The 18,218-nt window shown below is 43.6% G+C and overlaps 1 protein-coding gene across 4 annotated transcripts in view; it reads left to right on the forward strand.

The window, feature by feature from the left end:
* Hs3st4 (heparan sulfate-glucosamine 3-sulfotransferase 4) overlaps window positions 1-18,218 on the forward strand; it is a 423,734-nt gene that overhangs the window by 235,147 nt on the left and 170,369 nt on the right. The window contains exon 2 of one of the 4 annotated variants that reach the window (XM_075972130.1): window positions 7,708-7,795. The exons of the other annotated variants lie outside the window; for them this stretch is intronic. Within the exon in view, the coding sequence (XP_075828245.1) occupies window positions 7,710-7,795 (86 nt within the window). The 5' untranslated portion in view covers window positions 7,708-7,709. The remainder of the gene's footprint in view (window positions 1-7,707; window positions 7,796-18,218) is intronic. 4 annotated transcript variants of the gene reach the window in all.

Raw genomic sequence — 18,218 nt, forward strand, 5'->3', positions numbered from 1 at the left:
GCATGCAATATTATATGGACTCAGCATGTTATATTATGGAATGTATATGTATATGCACATGCAATAGCAACTGGTGAAGAAAGAGGCCACGAATTTGAAGGATAACAGCAAGGGGTATATGGGAAGGTTTAGAAAGAGGAAAGAGAAGGGATAAATGTTGTAGTTAGATTATAATCTCTAAAAACAAAATAAAATAAAGAAAAATGACATGATCAACTATCCAGTTGGTCTTCATAAAATCTGAGAGTCAACTTGGAGCTATCTGCTTATTTATTCCTTACAATCAACCCGTGACCATGTCCTGCTTAATTGTTGAATATCTTGCAGATTTATCAGCTCCTGCACATACCTACTGATGCCAGTGCACGGAAAGTACTCTCTTCTCTAACTTTCAAGGTAGCAGTAGCATTCCATCTGCCTCTGATACCCAACAAGGTTGTCCTCTGTTCCACATCCAGGGAGGAGGTGAAGTCACACCTCTGCTAGAAATTTTGTCAACTACTTTCAGTTGCACTTGGAATTAGTAATAATTCGTATTATTTACTAACAGTTCCTGATACTTATTTTGTTCAAGTTCTTACTATTCTAAGCATTTTACTGTTTTATCCGTTCTCATAGAGTAATCATTAAAGCAAAACATATTATTAGATCATCTTTACTTCTTAGAAAGTCTTGGGTATCTGATTCCTACCTTCCTTTTTCAATCTGTCTTTGGATTTCAGATTTCTGTGCTACACATGTCCTATCTATTACAAAATGAAGCCCTGCCCCCCCAAGGCTTACAAAGAACCCAGGTTCCATTCCTAGCACCCATATAGCTGCTTACAACTTCCTGAAACTCCAGTTGCAGGGGATATGGTTCCCTCTTCCAACCTCTGGGTGCTGCATACACACGATGCACACAAATTTATGTGGGCACACAAAATACACATAAGGAAAAAAAAGTAAATGTTTAAAAATAAAGCCTTTTAAATTGAACTTGAAGTAGACTTGCTTCTGGAAACTGCCATTTGAGTTTTGTCTGATTGTCTGGACTGATTGCACAGTAACCATCTGCCATTTTGGATGATGGACATTCTGGCCAGTGGGAGAGCAGGGCTAATGTCAGTTTTCCATCGTGGTTTGAAAAAGGTGCCCTTAGACATGGTTTACGAACATAGTCAAATTTCTTGGAAGCACAGGAGGCATTATATACACCCCAGAATTCTGATAAAGGGGAACTAATTCGAAAAGATGAGACTCTTGTGCCTGGCAGCAGTTGAGAATGGAAGATGGGAGTCAGTTTGATCATTCTGTAGTACAGATGTAAGTATTTTAGAAGACATAGTGCCTACTTCTCTGTGGGTTAAGGGTTTGTGACCAACCAATAATAATTAAAAGTCTTCATTTCCAAACTCAAGAGAACCTGTCTGATGTGCCTAGGTGGGGGCCAGGGGTCCTAGCACTGGATTCCATGACAGTGGTGTAACACAGTGTAACCCTGTCTTATGAAGTAGAGTCCAACTGGCAGTTGGAAGGGAAATTGTGACCTTGCCAGAGGCTCCAAGAGTCGCTGCTCTCAGTCTTGGCTTTCTCATCTTTAAATGCTTTTTGAGCACCTTGATTTCTCCTAGCTCAGTCCCTGTTCCAAAGCTCGAAACTCGGTGTCACAGATTACCTTGTGATGCTCATGAAACAAAGCTGAATGCAGCCCAAACTCAAAAGATCTGGGGATTAAGCAGAAAAACCCTCTTGTGTCGGTTCAGCAAAGAAGCCGCAAATCCCCTAAGTACCAGTGAAGGGGACGCTTCGACAAGGGAAGCATCAGAGAAATCAAACACTTCACTCTCCTCTCATGTCCTATAAGGGGATTTAGGGTTTTAAACAGTCTGCTCAGATGTGTCCTCTGCAAAGCCAAAGCCTGCCATGAAATTGAGCGACAGAATGACAAACAACTGAGGCTGGGCACTGCCGGGGATGGGTGATGCAGAGGTCTACCTATGCATAGAATGCCCCTGCCTCAGCCCATCTCGCGCTCTCCACAGCTTTCATCTTTCCCTTTTCTTGCCATGACACGAACTTCCGATCAGGAAAATTCAACCTTGTCTCAGCCTTTACTCCTATACCAAACTCTTCTTCAGGAAATAAAATCCTGTCTTCCTGTACAATACCCATCCTGAAGGCGTCAAATGATGTCCCATCTGCTAATTTTCATGAGAGAGGGTTTACGTGAAATCACTGCACTTACTGTAAGCCCTTTTAGAAAGTTGAGAGTTGCTACTATTCCCATCCAGTTTAGAGCATTTTTTTTCTCCCTGGCTAGCTCTTCTGTGCTCTTTCTAAGCAATCTGCATTCCCACTCCCAGCCCCAAGCAACCAGTAATCCAACTATGGAGGGAGATTTGTTTCTCTGTGAACTTGATGCTCCCCTTGGAGGAGTACTTCCGTCCTCTCACAGTCCAGTATTCTTTGTACATATTTGTTAAGTGATCTGATCATTGCTGTGTGTGTGTGTTTTTCTAAGTATCATTTCCATGAACTGCTCTTTTACTCTGGGGCTCTAGGAGAAGTCTTATGTATGGTGGGTAAACTGGAGCAGTCTAAGTATACATTAAGTTCATCGCATGAGCTAGGGCTTACATTCACATCATTTCTCTGTAGAGCATCTTAACTAACATATACTGAACATTGACCGTGATTTTTAAACTTTGTGTTCAACTTGACAGGTGTGGTGGTTTGAAAGAAATCAGCCCCCAGTCATATGACCTTGTTAGAGTAGGTGTGGTCTTGTTGGAGGTGGGTTTTGCGTTCTCATTTATGCTCACGCCATGCTCAGTGAGATAGATCTCTTCCTGTAGAGGTGAGCCTTGATGTCTCATATATGCTCAAACAATGCTTAATGAGACAGGCCTCTTCCTGTTGCCTGCCAATGGAGATGTAGGACTCTCAGCTACTTCTCCAGCTTCATGTCGCCTACGTGTCACCATGTCCCACCTTGATGATAATGAACTAAAGCTCAAATGTAAGCCACCCCAAGTAAAGTATTTTCCTTTGTAAGAGTTGCCATGGTCATGGTTTCTCTTCATGGCAACAGGAACCCTAAGACAATCAAATTAAGATTGCTACCTAGGTTACATGTGAAGAATGCCTCAGGGTGTGTCTTTGAGACCTTTTCCAGAGATGATTACATTATGAATTTTCTGACTTAATGAAGGGTTTAAGCCATAGAATGATTCAGAATCTAAATAGACTTATAGAATAGTGATGGAACTGTGAACAGTGGGACCTGGTTGGAAGAAAAGTCACCGGGGATGTGTCTCTGGATGCTGTGCCTCATCCAGTCATGGTCCCTTCTTATGGTGGCTTTGCTCTGCTTCCTGTCTGCACACCACTCTACCACTTCCGTCTCACCATGAGGAAGCAAATCTCTGAAACAGTGAGAAAAATTCATCTTTCCTCCATGGTTTGTTCATACCAGTTTTTGTTGTCGCTGTTTTTTAACCCTGTGGGCAAAAGTAACAAATTAACTCTTTTCGCTTGTCTTCCATTGTTAATGTTCATACCGGAACCTCACAATTGTTTAATTTTCACATGTATTCAAGCGAAGGTGACCATTATTAGTAGCAAGTGCAGGTGGTGATGAGGCTTAAGCTGAGAGGTTAATGACCAGTTCGAGTATGTCAGGCTCTGACCTCAAACCTTGCCTCCGTAGCTTAGAAATCCATTGTTTAAACCACAAAATGTCAGTGATAGTCATATGCTTAAGCCTGTCTACGAGAGCCAAGTACGATGGCTTCTCTGGGGTCATGACAGGTCTGTACACTTCAGTTGTCATGTTTTTTGATCACTGTGCACCCCATTTGCTTTAGGGGCACTTGGAAGAGTCGTCAAGTACTGTAAGGTCTTTCGCTAATTTAGTGTGAAGTTATTTGATTTTCTTGATCAGCAAGATCATCTGCTTGATTTCTTCCCTATTGATTGCTTGCAGTCAATGGTCTAGTGGGATGTGATGTTATAATAACTAACTTATCTTTTGTAAATCATTTTTGTAGGGTAAGATCTCTTGAGAGCTTCGTAGAAAAACTGGACTAGATTATTTTCATTGTTGAATGACTCAGACTCAATATTTGGAGGATATTCAAAGTAAGAAAAAGAAGATGATGACCTCATGGACTTTCAAGAATTATTTTCCCTATCCCCCCAAGACACTTGGTCATAGAAAGACCCAGAAATCTTAAGAAGTCACAATTCACATGACGTTTCTGACTCTTCATGATAGATACACTGCAGAGATGAGGGTAGACTTTACTTACTCTATTACCAGTCTTAGAGCATCCTCACAATAGTATAAATCCTGATCAAGAAGCTGAGCTGCCTATGTGATGGCATTTGATGGGTAGACATGAACTGGGCCGTGTGTAAGCATTAGGGAGGCATAAGGACTATGGGACAACAAAGCAAATAGCCCTCTGGTTCAGGAAACGTTGATTTCTTGGCCTCAGATCACTGTTTTCTTATTTTCCTAAGATTTTCTGATATTTCATTATAAATCCTCTGTTGCCTCTATAGCCCACCCACCAATCCAGTAAGTGAGTATTGATCAGCCTCGTGTCAGTGCTGATGTGGCTGTGAGTAGAAAAGACAAGGCCCTTATTCAACTTCATCAGCAACACAGAAGAAATAGAGTGTGGGTTTACAGCCGCTGAGTTTCACTCACAAAGCCCCATCCAGGGGGTGGGAAGGCTGGAAGTGCCTTCTTAGCACTCTGTCCTGGAAAGCCCGTGGATGTGTCCAGTGTTACTCTCTGCTCTCCATATGGGGAGCCAGACTCTAGTTACAGACTCAGTCACGGGCATCTACAGGACCACACATTGCAGGGCTAAGGCTCTGCCCACTTCTATTCATTCAGCTGCTCGGAGCTTATTATGCATCTCCAGCAGCCCGTCTTCTGAGAAATAATGTGACAGATTTATTTCACGGCCAATGCTGTGCCACCCAGTGGCCACAATCCACTAATCGTGGATAAGCTCCTCGTCAGCCTATTATTGCTTTTCCCTCTGTCCTTACCTAGATGCTATGTACCCATTTAGTCAAGGGGTCCACTTTCATGCTTTAAATAGTATAACACATACTTGGTTTTTCTGTTTTTTAAAAAAATAAATATCAAAGAACCCATTCTTGATAAAGAGATTGGTTATAACAACCAAATACAGAAAAACAGGGAAGGATGCAAGCAACAAAACAATGTTTATGATAATGTAGCTGAAAAGGAGAGCTGTCCCAATCCGGCAGCTTCCTCTCCATTGTGCACCACCAGGAATTCACAGGGTCCTTCTCTGTGCCTCCAGGATGTTGCCCTACATCCTAACAAAACCTCTATATGCTTATTTGTATTGATTTATATTGCTTTTTAACATCTCCCTAAGGTCTCGGGAGGAATAGTTGACCCTTTCCCTGTTTTGTAAGCGTGTCTTGATCCAGTGTCCCAGGCCTGACATTTGCCCTGCTTTTGTGTTATGAGTCCTCCTGGCCACAAGGTCAGCTGAGCTCTGAGCACTGATCCAATCCAAGCATTTTTTATCTACAGCCTTGAAGGCAATCGAGAAGGTCAAGTCAAAGATGATGTAGCCACGGAGGGATGATGAGTGTTCAGCATTCTGCCTGAGCAGGGAAGAGCATTAAGACAGCACTAATTCCAAGCGGGCTTGGGCTGAGAGTGCAATTCAAGTGCAGGAACCCAGTGGGGGAGAAAAAAAAGAACTAGAAGGAGGAGGACAGTGAAGGCCACCCTGCCTCAGAGATGAAACTGAGGCACACGGAGGTTAAAAGTCATCTTCAAACACGTACAGAAGGAATTCTGGGTGTGTTCTAAGTCTACTGTAGCTTTTCTAGCCTCATTCCCTAATCCATGACCCCGATGATGATCTTTCTTGTATCCTTAGCTCCATGTGAAGTCCAGAGGCAGGGACTGGGGCTGCTTTAGGATGAACTTGGCTGTGAAGTGATTGGATTCTCTGAGGGAACATGTCTCAGGTGATGTGGCCTTGACTGGAAGGAAGCATTTGGAAAGCCGGTATTATTACCACAATCTCAAGGCAAATGTGATCCTCAAAGGGCACCAGGAAAGGAGAAGGAATGGCTGATGTGTTTAGCTCATCCTAAGTGGAAAACTCAAGGGTGTTCCTGTTGATTTCAAAGCCTTACCCCAGAGAGCGTCAGCGGTCCTGGATGAGGCCAGCATGGAAAGAACGGACTCTTCTAACACGACGTGTGAGGCCAGACACGTATTTCCTGGCTTTCCTGTTTTGATCCTTTCCTACAGAAATTCTGGAGACCCCTATGCTATTGACAGCTTCTATTTGAGAAATACCGTTCTCTCTTTTCAAAATGTTGGGAACTCTTACTTGTGAGTGACAGGAAGACATTCAAGCTGACTTTGATAACAGAGCACTCAATTAACTCAAAAAATTCAAAGGGGTAATGAAGGCTTCAGGTATGACTGGATCCAGTGTAATTCGGTGTGAGTGACAGATGGGAGGTAAATATAAACTCCTCTTTTTTCCATCTCCTGGAGAGTCCTGAGTGTTAACAGTTTCTGGCTTTTCCCAGAGAAAGAAAAATTCCCAGCCTTGGAATTATAGCACATGCACCGCCTGGGTCTCAGCAGCATGAGACACGAGGGTTGATCTCATCACTTTTGTCCTGTGTCCATCCTGGTTGGGCTGATGGCTCTGTTCTGCTTCTTTTCACTCCAGAACCTCAGCCAGTGGAGCAACCACCGTCTTATACATTGGTGTTCATGATGGATTAAATAGGAAATACCCCCACAGGCTCACGCTCTCATTGCTTTGCTCTACCTTGTTAACACTATTTTTAGAGGGTGTGGAACTTTAGGAGGTGCGGCATAGCTAGCAGAAGTGGGGTGGGTCCATGAGTGAGGTCTCTGTTCACTTCCTCTCTTTTCACTGTTCTCTGCTTTCGGTCTGCTGTGCTAACTGTACAACTCTTCTCTGCCACGCGCTCCTGGCGCCATGATGTTGTAATGAGTGCGTGGGGACAAATCAAGGAGAAACCTGCTCAGACCGTGAGCTTCAATGGTGTATATCACATATTCTGTCAGTGACAAAAAGCCCCCAAAAATGTTTGCAGCATTTAAAAAGCTGAGGCCTGAATATTGCTGACTTTGAGGATATATAGAGAGTGACTATTTGCCTCAAAAGAAGAGCAAAACATAAACAAACAAAACATCAAAACAAAACAAACAGGAAATGATCCACAGCAGGAGAGTAAGTGCCATCGATAAAGCTAGAGAGAGTGACAGAGAATGAGAGAGAGAGAGAGAGAGAGAGAGAGAGAGAGAGAGAGAGAGAGAGAGAGAGAGAGAGAGAGAATTTGGAGGTAATATTTAGTCTCTAAAAGCTTGTTTTGGGATTGACACTCTGGTATTTGAGCATCACGCTTACTTCATGTATGAAACAGAGTGATAGGCCACCCCAAAAGGGGCAGAATAGTGTGAGTTTCTCAAGAGAACTAGAGCCCATTCTAGCAAAGATTTCAAATGAAACCACCCTGCAAGTCTTCAGTTCTTTCCCTGGAAATGCTTGCAGCACCGAGGACCAGCCTTGAGTAAATGCCTGTCACATGCGAGGCTGGTGCTACAGGCAGGGACTTTTGTCTTCTGTAACCCCCCACACCCCTTCTCATAACTATTGCATTCTTCTCCACCAGCCATGAGGGCCTTGCTGTGTTTGCCTCCCTGCCCTCCAGGAAATAGTTCCCAGATGCTGCTCCACTCCCCCAGGCCCTCCACATGCAGGTAATACATTTTTATTTCCTTTCGGGAACAAGGCCTAAAAATAGATAAAGTGCGGGGCGCAAGCGATAACCATTCGATGTATTGACCGAGCCACGAGTTTATCTTGGTGAAATTCAGATTCGTTCTTTATTCCCGAAAGCAGAAGCACCTTGGATGGGCAGTTACAGAGGCATTACCAGGGCCATTTGGCAATAAAATGTGACTGGCTTCATTATGGAGGACGGAGACAAGAAATAGCTGACCTTAAATCACAGAGTCGCTGGCTGGGATGCATTTGGCACAGGCTTATGCAGATAGATTCTGTTTGGTGGAAAACGGTTCTGGGAAGGGGAGGCTGTTGTTCAAGTGCAGAATTATTTTACACCTTTTGTTTAGCTTAAGTGCCCAAAGGTAATTTATGTGCAGTGAAGCAAGCCATATGGCTCCAACTGGGGGTGCCAACACCCCAGCTGCTGAGGCGCGTCCAAGGCTTTCCAGCTCTTCCAGGGGATGTGGTGGAGGCTGCATCTGCTTCCAAAGTTCACATTTTGAAGAAATAGTTCATTTATGAGGGACCTGGGACCCCCCAAGGTGGTTTTTCAAGAAAAGGGGGCAAATATGTATTGACACTCATCTCCCTAATCTTTACTCTCCATAGCTGGAGACGTGTGTTGTGTGGACCCTGTAACTACTCTTCCTATTTGTCGTCCTTGGCTGATAGTCTACTGCTTTTAGTCTATGGTGGCTGTCGATTTTGCCACCTGCTTCTTGACAAGTATAGTTGAGTCCTTCCCACTCTGTAACTCCTAGCAACCTGACAGCTTCCTCATGTGGGCTCTTCTTACCTGGAGGGACACTACTGCCCCCCCCAGCAGTGCATACTTGCTAGAGCAGATGTTAGCAAGGGGACCATCACTGTGCTTTGCCCTAAAAGTAAGGTCCACTCTACTGCAGAAAGCTCTCCAGTGCTTGCTTGTTCTCGCTGTCCCACTTAACACGACTTCATTGCATGAAGAGTCCTGTCCAAGGTGGAAGGGTTAAACTACCCTTAGGCTGAGTAATGTCTGGAGCCCAAACCCAGGCTTCAGATAGCATTCTCGAAAAGAATGGTGAGATTTAGGAATTCGCTCCAAAAATGAGAGGAAGGAGCAGACCACCATTGACTTTCTCCCCTTTCCATCCTTTGTTCATGGTCACTGTGACAGGTAACCATAGCTACCTGTTTATGCAAGCAGGCAACTGCTTTCCAGTTCTACAGCTCATGTTTTTTTGGAGAGGCTTGGGATGACTCACATCTAACAGCTTCAGCTGCTGTTTTGCTTGGATATGTGCTTCCTGTGCAAGTCGCTCTCACTCACTGCTGCTGTCTGCTTCTGCACTCAGACAGACACCCAGCTCTCGGGCAATCTCATTAAACCGGGTTTAATTACTGATGTGGAGGCGAAGAGAGAGACTTCTGGCGGGCCTCTTCACCACAACCATTATTGATTGGCTGCAGAGGACTCTCTCTTAGACAGCAGATTAGAAAAGGTTAGTTTCCCTAATTCTCAAACACTCTTCCTAGTGATAATTGGTTCTCAGATGAAACATCACCCCAAACAGAGGTGCCTTCTGTTGACTTTCCACCTTCAGTTACGTTTGAAGTGAGATTTATTATAGACAAAGAAAATCTGCATTTCCATAGTTTCTCTGAGCAGAAAGCAAAATTCAGATGCCATGGTGAAGGTTGATCTTTCTGTATGGACTTTATGCCAGTTGTCACAATGGTCTTTGCAGATTTATCTGCTTGTATGCTTTGTCCACACCCAGGAGTACCAACCTGACTTTTCCAGGGCTGGTGATAGTCTTCAGAGCTTTCCTAAGAAGGTCAGGTGATTGCTGCAATGCCTGTTGACCTTGAGACTCTTGATTTTTACATCTCAGATAGATGTGTTTCCTACTTACTTCTTGATGTCTATTTCCTGTTTTGTTCATTAGCCTTCTGCTCAATGGATATTATAAGGCATTTCAGGATTGAGAGTAGGTAGCCAGGCTCTTACGTGGGGTCTAGAAGCCTCTTCCTAACAGAAACAGCTATGGAACTGATGATGTTTGTTTGGGGGTTAGATAGAAAGCAGAATCTTCAGAACACAGAGGTAGAGCCAGGCATAGTGGTACACACTTACAATCCTATCACATAGGAGGGGGAAACAGAAGGGCCTTCAGGTCAGGGCTGGCTTGGGCTACATAGCCAGACCTTGTTACAAAACAAACCTATAGATGTGCCAGCATGAGAATCAAGTGGACCATAATGGTCTAACCTGGCCTAATTCCAGATGGAATCAGATCTAAGAGACAAGAAAGAATGTTCTTTCACTAACCACTCTGAAAGAGCTCTAAGGATCAAATGTTACTGAAGAGAAAGTCCTTAGTGGCATTTCAGTTGTTGTGATACTGGTAGTGTCCTCAGCAGGGGGTTTTACCTTCCACTGGCATCTTGTTGGAGCTACGTATGTGGCAGCCTGGACTTGTATCACTTCGAAGCCCTTGACAATGGAGTTGACCTGACAGGAAAATGTCAAGAATGGATTTCATGAGCCCCAGAATTCATGTGGACTGGGTGTGAACTGTGGTGAACATCCCTCCATAATGACTCTCAATCCGTTGTTCTAATTTTGGAAACAAGAATGCAGTGATATCAGAGAGTGGGGATAGTTTAATATAAATTTTAGTTTTTGGAGAAGTAGTGAAGATACTAAAGTGGCCCACCCACCCTCCACCTCAACAGGCACACAGTGCTCTCTGTACAAAACCTCTTACCAGAAAGCTGTCTTGGTTTAAGGCCACACCTGCTGATGCACATTCTGTGGGTTGCGACACATATCATCCATCATAGTGTCATTTAGGATGCGTCCAGTGTCTTAACAATGCTCTACTGTATTCTTATGCATCGATCTCCACCCCTCTCCACGACCTTAGCATCCACCGACATCCTCACTCTCTCTAGTTTCATTCTTTTCAGAAGGGCACCTGTGTGGATCATTCAGTGAAATCTCAGCAGCCTTGTTAGACTCATGTGTTGGTTTCTTAGACTTAGCCACGTGACTTAAGATTCCTCCATGATACTGTAGCACAGTTCTATTCAGCACCTGTAAACTGAGTTTCTTAATCCATTCACCCACAGGACTGACTTCAACTTTTTCCCAGTTTCTTGGTGAAGCTGTTATAATGTTAATTTTTTTTTAAGAATACTTGAGGTTTTCAAAACCCAACAATTGAAACTTTTAGGGTAAGCTTTCCCCCTGCCCCCCCCAAAAGCATTATCTTAAAAAATCTGCAAGATGGGGGGGCGCTAGAGAGATGACTCAGTAGTTAAGAGTGCTGGCTGTTCTAGAGGCCCGGGTTTAATTTACAGCACCCACATGGCAGCTCACAACTGTCTGTGATCCAGCTTAAAGTGATTTGACACCTCATATAGACATAAATGCAGGCAAAACACCCATAAAATAAATGCCCATAAATTTCCTGCTTCATGGAAAAGTCTGCTGGATACTATGGGCCTGAAGGCCAAAGATGGTTACCCCAGTGGTACAGAGGAACTTTGGGTGACTGTACAGGCAGCGAGATGTCTCTGTCATTTCTAGAGTTTTGGATTTCTTGTTTACTTAGGTAATATTATATCCTTCTGGAGTCTTTGATGGAGTTGAAGAATAAATAGTTATAGGTTTCCTTAGTTATGATAAAAGATAAAATAGATATAATTATTGTAACTGTAATTCTTACTTGATAACTGTTTCGTTATATGTAATTTTGCTATGTTAAAGTTAAAGCCTTCTTTTTTGTTTAAACAGAAAAGGGGAAAATGATGGAGGTGGGTCTTATATCTATCTGTTGTTTTCATTGGTTAATTAATAAAGAAAACTGCTTGGCCTGATAGGTCAAGAACATGGATAGGCGGGGAAGACAGAACAGAATGCTGGGAGGAAGAAGGCAGTGAGGCAGTCGCCATAGCTCTCCTCTCCAAGATGGATGAAGGTTAAGATCTTATTGGTGCCGGGCGATGGTGGCGCACGCCTTTAATCCCAGCACTCAGGAGGCAGAGGCAGGCGGATCTCTGTGACTTCGAGACCAGCGTGGTCTACAGAGCTAGTTCCAGGACAGGCTCCAAAGCCACAGAGAAACCCTGTCTCGAACCTCCACCTCCCCCCCCCAAAAAGATCTTACTGGTAAGGCACTACCTCGTGGTACTACACAGATTATTAGATATGGGTTAATCAAGATGTGAGAGTTAGCCAGTAAGAGGTTAGAGCTAATGGGCCTCACAGTGTTTAAAAGAATACAGTTTCTGTGTAATTATTTCAGGTAAAGCTAGCCCAGTGGTGGGAAGCAGCCCATGCTCCTTCTACAGAGATATGTTCTGTTGATGATAATAACAGCGTATAGATTTCTAGGTGAAATGAGCAATTCTTTGTATGTATTGGGTGACTTCCATTCATTATCCCTTGGGTTTGTGTTCAGTTATGTCCTGATAAAAATTGTTTCTTGTTTCCTTTTGTTTTGAAAACTAGGGCTACAGTCATGAACTACCATCTTCAACTCATTTATTTATTTGTTCCTTTTTGAGACAGAGTGAGCCTTGCTATGTATCCTTACAGCTTTTATGTAGCTTAGCCTGGCCTCAAACTCTTCCTACCTCAGCCTCTCAAATGCTGAGATTATAGGTGTGCACCTCCACATTCGTTCAGCTTCAATATTTTAACCAGTAATTTTTATGAGGACCTAGAAGTCTGGTAATTAGGTAAGCAGAATATGCCATGCTGGGATGGTAGGTATTTAAAAAGCCCAGTGAAATCACAACTTAATAAGGGAGCCACCATAGGGTTGGCAAGAGACTTGAACCTAGAGTGGCTCCCAGGAGCCCAAGCCGAGGTCCCCAGTTAGTTCCTTGGGCAGCTGAGGATAGGGAACCTGAAATGACCCTAGCCTATAGCAATACTGACGAATATCTTGCATATCATCATAGAACCTTCATCTGGTGATGGATGGAGATAGAGACAGAGACCCACACTGGAGCACTGGACTGAGCTCCCAAGGTCCCAATGAGGAGCAGAAGGAGGGAGAACATGAGCAAAGAAGTCGGGACCACGAGGGGTGCACCCACCCACTGAGACAGTGGAGCTGATCTATTGGGAGCTCACCAAGGCCAGCTGGACTGTGACTGAAAAAGCATGGGTTAAAACTGGACTCTCCGAACATGGCGAACAATGAGGGCTGATGAGAAGCCAAGGACAATGGCATGGGGTTTTGATCCTACGCAATGTGCTGGCTTTGTGGGAGCCTAGCCAGTTTGGATGTTCACCTTCCTAGATATGGACAGAGGGGGGAGGACCTAGGACTTGCCACAGGGCAGGGAACCCTGACTGCTCTTTGGACTGGAGAGGGAGGGGAAGAGGAGTGGGAGGAGGGGGAGAAGGGTGGGAGGAGGGGGTGAAGGGTGGGAGGAGGGGAAGGGAAATGGGAGGCTGGGGGGAGGTGGATACTTGTTTTTTTTTCTTCCTTTTCTCAATAAAAAAAAACAAAAAAAAAAAAGAAATCACAACTTAAAACTATCTTACCAAACTGAAAAGTTAGAAAGACACAACTGAATGGAAAAAAAAATTGTATTGAAGTATAAATAATAATCTCACCATCAGCTCAGGATGTGTTTATGGAAAATAGAGATAATACGGTACTTTTAGCTTTGTTTGACAACAAGATAAATGTGACCAGAGAGTGTAACTGATGATAGGAAAGATGAGGCAAAGCTGATGCTGGTCATCGCCTCATGAGTCCCTCCACAGCAACTTTGTGTGTACCAGGAGCATGGTTCATGCAGGGAATAAAGAGGTTGACAATGCTGGCTCATAGTCTCGCTGCACCCCCAAGGAACTCTCAACACCAGACTGGAGTATTGTATAGCCAAGGGTATTAAATTCCACAAAAGGCATCTCTGCAGAGAAAGGGGAAATGGCAGCACATGCCTGAGCTTCTGTCTGGGTCTAACATAATCTCATGTCATCAGTGAAACTGAGTCTTTGAGAGGACGAGTAGGGGTTTAAAGTCAAACTTAGAAAGTTTGTCTGTAGCCTTAGTGCTGATAGATACTTGTGCTTGGTGCTCACCAGTGTTGGGTTTGGGACTCTGGAGACCTTGTGTTTCTCTGTGGGCTTTGAATAAACTCGATGCCAATCCTCGATCTTAGAGTGCACTGCAATACTGAGTCACACAAGGTTTGCAGTTTTCAGTCATCCAGGTGATAACTTTGGGACGAGATGATGGCTGGGTGGATTGGAAAGCTGTGACACTGCCCAGGGATTTACAGAGGGCTGTTGATTGGGTTTTTCTCCCCTTATCTCTCTGCAAGTTGTTTCCTTATTGTTTTGCGTTGTTATTTTCTTATTTGCAAGGGAAATTATAAAGGGAAACTCATATGATCCTCTTCATTCTTGGGGATAATAGCAAAGGCAGGACATCCCAAGAAGAGAAAGTGGGGTACAAAATGCCTGTGTGTTCAAGGGACCCTGAGTATTGGGTGTCATCTGTGGTGCCCAGGAGCCTGGATTAAGATGTATGGTCTTGGTCTACACCATCCAGTTTGGACTTGTTGTTGCTGACATACCAGTCATAGCTTTCCCCTAGGTGACAGTTTTGATCTCTTGTGGGAGGCTTTAGTGGACAGGGTGTCCAGACCGTATGAAGTCTCCTCCTTCATTTCTCAATTGTCTTTCCTGTAATGGAGTGAAGTGGCTGTGCGAATCTGCTTTTTTGACACATCTGCAATAGCTGGATTCTAGTTATTGTGGAAGATGAAAATGCATGGTAATAGAATGGGTGAAGTTGGACCAGGGACTATATGACCATCTATTATGGGAGGCAGCAGACAGTGCTTGGATATGAAACTAAAAGGTTCACAAGCAAACATAGTTCTTAGAGATGCAGCTTCAAAAAAAAAAAACATACTGAAAGTTCTAGTCCAAGGATGAAATGTTCCTCCAACAGGCTCAGACATCAAGGACTTAATCTCTAGTTAGTGGTACTAACGGACACTTTTGGCAGATGGTTGGATCAGGGGGATTCTTACTTCATCAGCCAGTTAATCCATTCATGAATTTATATTCATAACCGAAGGCCTGTTGGTGGTGGAGGACATTAGGGCCAGTCTCTGAAGGCCTTATCTTGTTCTTGCCCTCCTTCCTGTTGTTCTCTCTATTCTCTAGATTCTATAAGGGGAACAATCTTGTTCCATATGCCTGTGTGTCATGGCAGTCTCTTTTGCTGAGAACTTGAGAGCAATGAAACCCATGAACTGTGGGCTGAGATCTCTGAAACCAAAAGCCCAAATCAGTTTTTCCCCCTTTTAAATGGTTTTTCTCAGACATTTGGCTACACAGTCCGTGAAAGCAATGGAAAGTACTCGAGCATATTTGTGACTTGGGTTGTCCCCACCTCCCTACTCAGCTGGGGCTGCTCTTTCAAGAGTTTCAGTAACCTGTTTACAAACCGCAGTTTGTAAACATTAACTGGAAAATTCCTGAAATAAACAACACATAAACTTCAAGTGGGTTTTTTTTAACTGTGCACTGCTATAATTGTTCAGTTTTATTCTCAAATGTTATTAATCTTTTCTTGTGCCTAATTTCTAAATTAAACGTCACCATTGGTAGATATAAACATGTAGGAAACAAACAGTGTATATATAGTGTTTGACGCTGTCTGTGGTCCAAGTAGTTGTGAAAGTCCTGGAATGTGTCTTCTTGCAAGTAAGGGCACTCTACACCACAGAGGAAGAAATAGATTTAGCAATTAGTTCAAGATTGCCTAGTGAATGAGAATCCCCAGCTGCAGGTCAAGAACCAGTGTCCATCTGGCCACAAGAGACGGAAGGGGAGTGGGTAGGCCTGGGGGTGGGTCCCTGGCCGAGGCTTCCTAGGGCGGCTAGCAGTAGCAATGCAGTTTTTCAGCTTGGAAGTGCATCTGGATTCTGACCTACTTGCCAGTGTAAAGGTCAGCAGGGCTGACTAAACAGCAATACTCTTTTTCCAGAGCCATGTACAGCATCAACCTTAGTCACCAAAGGGCAGGGTCAAGTCAGTCCAGAAGCACCGAGAAAACTGCAACTAAGAACACAGTCTGGACCCACAAGAGGGCCAGAGAATCCCTGGGAAATGGTTGGCAGGCAGATGGAGAGCAAGGGCAATTTGGTTATGGAAGAAGAGCATAATTCCATTTTGTTCTTACTGGCTGAAAGGTAGGGGGTTTATGAGTTATAGATATTTCATTGTCTTTTTAGGAGATGAAGTGGTTTTTTTTTTCCTGCCAGTGTTCATGAGTTTGTGTGTAGAAATCCAGGTAATAGCACAAACATCTGTCTCTTTCTCAGCAATAATGTGTGTATTGGAGAAACTGTTGTGATCGGGAGCTAGGGAGCTAGGGCCAGTTCTTAACAAAGGAAACACCAACGAACCCCCACAAGGTGTTACAAAAGAAGAAATCTGTTTTTCAGTTCCCAGATGTGCTAACCTTCCCGCCTTCAGGCCTGTGCACTTGGCATTTCCTTGGCCTCAAACTGTCCTTCCTCCATTTCCCATGAGCTGTGCCTACTTACCCTTGATGTTGAGGCCCAGTTTAAATGCCAGGGAGAAGGCTTCCCCGGATCTCCTGGGCAGGGTGGGTCTTTCGAGTCTTTGGTAGTTTCTGCTTTTTTTTGCAACATCATGTCTCCCTTTCACAGTGAGTGTGAATGGCTAGTAACTGTGCCTTTGCTGTTCTTCCTGAAAGGGTGGCAGCTGTGTCTTGTGGATGACTGTGTGCTCCTTGTCAGGTTTGATGCTGTGCATCTAGGAAGGGATCAGTTCAGACCAGGGAGTGCTGAATGCATCAAGCTGGCCCTTCTGACTCCAAATCAGATTTGTTTACTATTGTCAATTGATTGGTTGACGGATGTCTGTGAGCACGTTGAACCAGGTGGGAAAGGAAGCAGATGCTTTTAAAGGCTGTTTGTTGTCTTTAAGAGAAGTGGATCTAATGTAGCCAGGTTTCAAATTTAGTTGAGAAAACATTGAGCTCTTGATTTTATGGAGAATGTTTTAATTGTTAAATGCCCACAACAGAACATTTCCTACTTATTTATGTAGTGTGTGTGTGTGTGTGTGTGTGTATGTATGTGTGTGTGTGTGTGTATGTATGTGTATGTGTGTGTGTGTGTGTGTGTGTGTTTGTATGACTGTCTGTGTATGTGTGCTTTGGTATGTTTGCATCACTCTGTGTGGTTATGCCCATTTCATGGCATGCATTTGGAGAAAAAACCCCTTGTAGGAGTTATTTTTTTCCTCCTGCTTACAGGTGCTATGGATTGAATTAACATTGCTGGGCGTGGCAGTGGGTACCTTACCTGCTAAGAGATTTCATGCACCCCTTATAATAGCATTTAAAAAATTTGGTATTGGTCATAACTAGGCAGCCACATTGAGTATGGCTTGAGGACCACTAGTTTGCCTATAGTGGAAAGAAACTGACTATACATGCCTCTTGTATAGTCAAACTGCACTGGAAGGAAAGAATTTTGTCATAAGTATCTTTTGAAAAAAATGCTTATGGAATGAAAATAAGGTGGCTAGGGGAACTGGTAGGAAAAGGTGGTGATTAACCAGGAAGTGAAGAGTGAGAACAATAGATAGGGAGAAAGAAGAAAGAGTGACTAAAAACATTGTAGATATTTTGAACTCATAGAGAATCATATTAATTTACATTTATTTAAACATACACATATATCAAGACATATATTATGCCATTTGGTATCTCTCCCCCAAAAACCCATAGACTAACAAAAATTCTAGCATCATGCATAGGAACCCTCCCTTTGGTAAGGGGTCAGTAGTCCCTCCTAAACAATATTGGTTATTTCCATTGTTCTTGGTTGCTTCCTGGCATTTGAAGGCAAGTCTCTATTGCTGAAGACATCACATACTTTGGATAAGGACTTAGAGGAATTGAGCTGGAACTATCCCAAAGTGCTATGCAAACTGCCAAGAGATTAAAGGAATCAATGGTCATACTCAGCTGCAAAGCCTATGAGCCATAATAATGACTAGAATGGCAAGCTGGCTTCAATGGTGCAATAGTGGCATTTATATCTTGAGGGTAACCAGCAGCTGTCTAAGTGGACTTAAGACCTGTTCAGTAGGAGGGAATTCATGCAAACCTGGCCAACTACCTGTGACTGGTACTATCATAAATTCTAGAGAAAACCTGATACTCCCTCTTTCCAAAACCAGCATAGCCTCTAACTGTAATCTACATTCTTATCCTCATAGCCATAGATAAGTGTATCTCCCACCCCTCATCAAAGAAGCCTAACTTGTAGCAGGAGACCATTACAGAAATATACATCTGGTCAAAATGCAGAGACTTTGGAGTTTCCAGGCCC

The sequence above is a fragment of the Microtus pennsylvanicus genome, chromosome 5, assembly GCF_037038515.1.
Source record: "Microtus pennsylvanicus isolate mMicPen1 chromosome 5, mMicPen1.hap1, whole genome shotgun sequence".
Lineage (NCBI taxonomy): Eukaryota > Metazoa > Chordata > Mammalia > Rodentia > Cricetidae > Microtus > Microtus pennsylvanicus.